The sequence below is a fragment of the Microtus ochrogaster genome, chromosome 4 (assembly GCF_000317375.1).
Source record: "Microtus ochrogaster isolate Prairie Vole_2 chromosome 4, MicOch1.0, whole genome shotgun sequence".
NCBI lineage: Eukaryota > Metazoa > Chordata > Mammalia > Rodentia > Cricetidae > Microtus > Microtus ochrogaster.
Genome location: NC_022011.1, coordinates 24,989,036 through 24,994,076, shown reverse-complemented (window position 1 = coordinate 24,994,076; position 5,041 = coordinate 24,989,036). Strand labels below are relative to the sequence as shown.

Genomic DNA, 5,041 nt, shown 5'->3' with positions numbered 1-5,041 from the left:
TGTCCTGAGATTTGCTGTGTAGCCTAGGCTGTCCTGAGATTTGCTGTGTAGCCTAGGCTGTCCTGAGATTTGCTATGCAACTGTGTCAGATTGACCTCAAGCTTGTTTCTCCTGCCTCTGCCTCTGAGAGCTGAGATTGCAGGTGTGGGTCCCTATGAAATGTTTTGAGTGTTTAGATGACTCTTACGGTGGCCACACCATTTTATGTCACTCCAGCAGTGTACAAGGGTCACAATTTCACCAGTTTCTTTACAGCCTCCCCAGCCCTTGTTATTTTCCTTTACTTAAAAAACCTCATTTATTTATTATGTGTGTGTGTGTGTGTGTGTGTGTGTGTGTGTGTGTGTGTTACACACACCATGTGCATGCATGTGCCCTTGGAGGACAGAAGAGGAGAGGGTGTTGGATTCCTCGGAGCTGTGGTTACAGGGGTTTGTGAGCTGCCTGCTGTGGGCTGGGAATGGGACTTGGGTTCTGAACGACAGCAAAGTTCCTATCTCTCACCTATTGAGCCGTCTCTCAGCACCCCTTCCTGTTTGGTTTTTCCCCTCAGCTTTCTTTTTGTATGTTTGGTTGATTGGTTTGAGAGAGACAGTTTCTCTGTGTAGCCATGGTTGTCCTGGAATTCTCTTCATAGACCAGACTGGTTTGGAACTCAGAAAGCCACCTGCCTCTGCTTCTTAAGTGCTGGGATTAAAGGAGTGCACCACCACACCTGATAACAACAGCTTGCCTGCCTGCCTGCCTGCTTTCCTTCCTTCCTTCCTTCCTTCCTTCCTTCCTTCCTTCCTTCCTTCCTTCCTTCCTTCCTTCCTTTCTTTTTAATTTTTCAAGACAAGATTTTTTTGTGTAGCCCTGGCTGTCTTGGAACTCACCCTGTAGACCAGGCTGGCCTCCAACTCACAGGGATCTGCCTGCCTCGGCCTTCTGTGTGCTGGCCTAAAGGTTGTGTGCCACCACACCCGGCTGACAGTGGCTTTCTTAATAGATCTGGGGTAGTTCTGATTTTTTTTTTTTTTTGAGAGAGAGCTTTTAAGATTAAAACAATTAAATGGTTCTTTTGGTCATGTTCTGAGTTAGAAAGTATAGTTAAAAAATAGGGTAACACTATATAACTATAGCAGACATTTTAAAACCATATATTTTCTTTTCTTTTTTTTTAAAGATTTATTTATTTCTTATGTATACAACATTCTGCCTCCATGTATGCCCACACGCCAGAAGAGGGCGCCAGATCTCATTACAGATGGTTGTGAGCCACCATGTGGTTGCTGGGAATTGAACTCAGAACCTCTGAAAGAGCAGCCAGTGCTCTTAACCACTGAGCCATCTCTCCAGCCCACCATATATTTTCTTAATCTTGGTTGCTAATTTTCTCTTTTGTGGTTGACCCATTAAACTAATCCCTGGGATCTTAGATTTTTGTTTTCGGTGCAGTGATTACTTTTGTGCACAGCTCTGAAATTTGAAGACCACTTATTGTTGAAGGAGCTGTGGGCCTTGTCCCACAGCCCGGCTCCTGGCCGTCTGGCTAGCTTATGCCCCCAAATAACAACACACAAACTGTATTCTTTTAAGCACTGCTTGGTCCATTTCTATTAATGTGTGTAGCACCCCAAGGTGCACTTACTGGGAAGATTCTAGCCTACATCCATCCTGGGTTGGAGCTTCATCGCGTCTGCCTCAGAGAGAAGAGATATCGAGTCTGAGCTCACTTCCTCTTCCTCCCAGCATTCTGTTCTGTTTACTCCACCCACCTATGTTCTAACCTATAAAATGGGCCAAGGCAGTTTCTTTATTAGCCCATGACCTCCTCCATCAACTTATTGTCTCACTTCATCATTTAGCTAGGTTTTCTCAGCCAGATGTTAAAAAGCAGTCCGAGTTGATTCACACTAATGTGAGACTGACTTACGGCCCTTTATAACTCTCAGAGGAGCATACCATTTAAAAGAAGTAATAACCAATTCTCCTAGTTGCTAAACTTTTTTTTTTTTTTTTTTTTTTTTTGGTTTTTCGAGACAGGGTTTCTCTGTGGCTTTGGAGCCTGTCCTGGAACTAGGCTCTGTAGACCAGGCTGGTCTCGAACTCACAGTGATCCGCCTGTCTCTGCCTCCCGAGTGCTGGGATTAAAGGCGTGCACCACCATCGCCCGGCTTAGTTGCTAAACTTTCACCTGAATAAGATGAGTCATAACCAGTTCCTGGCCTGTGAGCAAAGCTTTTAAAGTCCAGCTGTTGATGTAGGCAAGTGTTCCCGAGGGAGGGACTGCTCTTCCTCCTCGGGACCTGTAGGCTCTAAATCCGGGGAACATGCTGGCTGTTCCGTCACTGCAGGCTCTAAACCTGCTGAAAATGCTGGCTGTTTCATCACTGTAAAGGAGCTGAGGCTTGCGTTGAATGCTTGGCTCCAGCTACACACTTGGTTCATGGTTGACACTTGAGTCTCATAAAGGTCATTGCCGGCTTTCATTGAAAATGCAAGTATATTCATGCATACTCAAGGAATTCTTGTGTTCACAGGTCGCCCTGCATTTATTCGTCCTCCTAAAGATGCATCCTGACTTATCGCCACATTTGCACACCGAGGAATGCAACATCTTGATTAACTTGCTTAAGGAATGTCACAAAAATGTAAGGATTTAGAAGAGTGATTTTAACGCACAAGTGAAACTTAGGTACCAGCGCTGATGTGAAGTGTTTTCCCATAGCTCAAAGGGACAGGGGCAGTGTATTATTAGTAACAGGAGTGAGCTGCTTGAAGCTTGTGTGTGTGATTCCATGCTCTTTATTACTAGCAAGGTAGAGCCCGTGCAGTCCTATGCAGTCCTGTGCAGTAGTTGGAATGCATGTTCTTACAGGGAGAAGTGTCACTTCCCTACTGAAGGATGCTGGGACAGTTAGTGCACCTTCAATCCCTGACCATGTGGCGTCATTCTAAGGTTGTCTGCTCCTTTATAGTCACCTTTATGTAAGTTTATGTTAGCAAGCTCCAGTTTTTGATTGGCCAGATTTGATGAGTTTACTTCACACTTAGTAGAATGGAAAGTAAAAATGAGCCCCTATGGAGACTACATTAAATCGAGTTGGCTTTTTTCGTAGATGTTGAATATTAGGTTCATTTTAATGGTTTTATGAATTATTAGTGTTTTTCTTTAACGATGTGCTTTTATTTATCTCATGATGATGTAAACTGTAGATACATCACATTTAGTAATAGTGACTGCCACTCAGATGAATAAGATTAGGACCCAAAGAATGATAATAAGTAATACCTACAGTCTTTGCAGACAGATGTTTTATTGGGTCAAAGAATGCTGTTGATGACAACATACTTGGGTAAACAGTTCACACGACATATATGTGGATCAAGAATTAGGCGCTCTTATGCTGGGAGGTGGTGGTGCACACCTTTAATCCCAGCACTCAGGAGGCAGAGGTGGGTGGATATATAAGTTAGAGGCCATCCTGGTCTACAGAGTGAGTTCCAGGACAACTAGATATACACAGAGAAACCCTGTCTGAAAACAAATAAACAACAAAGAAAGAATTAGGCACTCTACCTAACTGGAAAATGAACCAGTTAATGTAAGTGAAACACAACTTAAGGGTTTTAAAATCAAACTGTAAAATGTTATTTAAAAAGGAGCTGGTTGTGCTGATGCAGTGCAGATCATTTCACTGCTGTGTATGGTACCGTGTAGGCAAGAAAAGGAGCGGGACCGACAGGGAGCCCGCGAGACTTCATAGGGTAACACTTCTCTTGTCATTGAGGGTCCTTGTGCTATAATACAGGATATGGGGTGCCATCTTTTCTTCTGTGCTCTCTGCCTAGTGAGTTAAGAGTCAGGGGTTTCAATCCTTGCTTTTAAATATTCTTCATTGGGCTGACAAGATAGCTCAGTAACAGCATTTGCTGCCAAGCCTGAAGACCTGCATTTGACCGCAGAACTCCCGAAAGCTGAGCTTTGACAACCATGCGTGCACGTGCACATGACACATGCAAATGTCATTTAAAAAAGTTATTCTGCGTTACATGTTTGTTATTTGTTTATTAACATTTGGTCCCAGATTGCTATAAATTTGAATAGTTTTAAGCATTTGGTTCTGCTTTTTCTTTCTAAAACATTTCATACAGAAAAGGTGAAAAATCCAATTCTAGAACCAAAGATAATTAAAAATTATCATCGTCAGGACACATATAAATAGTAACATTTATAATCTTAAGTGTACAGTTTAATGAGTTTGGCCAGCCTTTGCCACCATGTTGCAGTCAGTACAACTACAATCCAGTACCCCCGCCAGTGCCCCGCAGTTTGCAGTGTGGTTCACACCGGCCCCTGGGACTCAACACTGCCTTTTCTGTCACTGTAGAGGGCTTTGCTGCTGTGGCGTTTACTAAATGTACCCTTATGTACCCTCACCTTGTGCCTCTGTCCTGTTTGCTGTGCCGCTGCCTCGCAGGCTCCTGTTTCAGGGATTGGTGCACTGCTGTCTGACAGTCTGCAGCGTATCTCCATGCTGGTAGACACTGGCCTTGTTTGGAGCTGTCTGTTTTAAATAAAGCTGCTGTGAGCAGTTGTTTATGAGCAGTCGTGTGGCGATCTTTTAATTTGTCTTGGATGGATGCGTAGAAATGGAATGACCAGATTGTGTGGTATCTCTAAGAAACCGCAGACTCCTCCGCTGTGTGCTGTTTAACGTTCCCACCAGCACTGCGATAAGTGTTTTAATCTCAGCCAACTCATGAGGATGTAGTCATGTCTCCTTTTTGTTTTAAGAGTGTATTTCTCCAATGGCTAATGATTTTAAGATTATTTTTTCTGTTCATTTTGACCACTTATACTATCTTTCCCTTATATTTAAAAATTTGAGTTGTCTAAATTTTTTTTAATGATTTGGCATCTAAGTCTTATGTTTCCTTCCATTCTGGTATTTCCAGTCGCTGGTCTCGACTCACAGAGATCCGCCTGTCTCTGCCTCCCGAGTACTGAGGCATGTACGACCACTGTCCGGCCTGTTTTCATTTTCTTTTTTTTTTT

The 5,041-nt window shown here is 43.3% G+C and overlaps 1 protein-coding gene across 1 annotated transcript in view; it reads left to right on the top strand.

Moving 5' to 3' along the window:
- The window catches only part of Cmc2 (C-X9-C motif containing 2), a 23,543-nt gene that overhangs the window by 3,720 nt on the left and 14,782 nt on the right, over positions 1–5,041 (top strand). The window contains exon 2 of the mRNA XM_005345729.1: positions 2,523–2,633. Coding sequence (XP_005345786.1) covers positions 2,553–2,633 — 81 coding nt within the window. The 5' untranslated portion in view covers positions 2,523–2,552. The remainder of the gene's footprint in view (positions 1–2,522; positions 2,634–5,041) is intronic.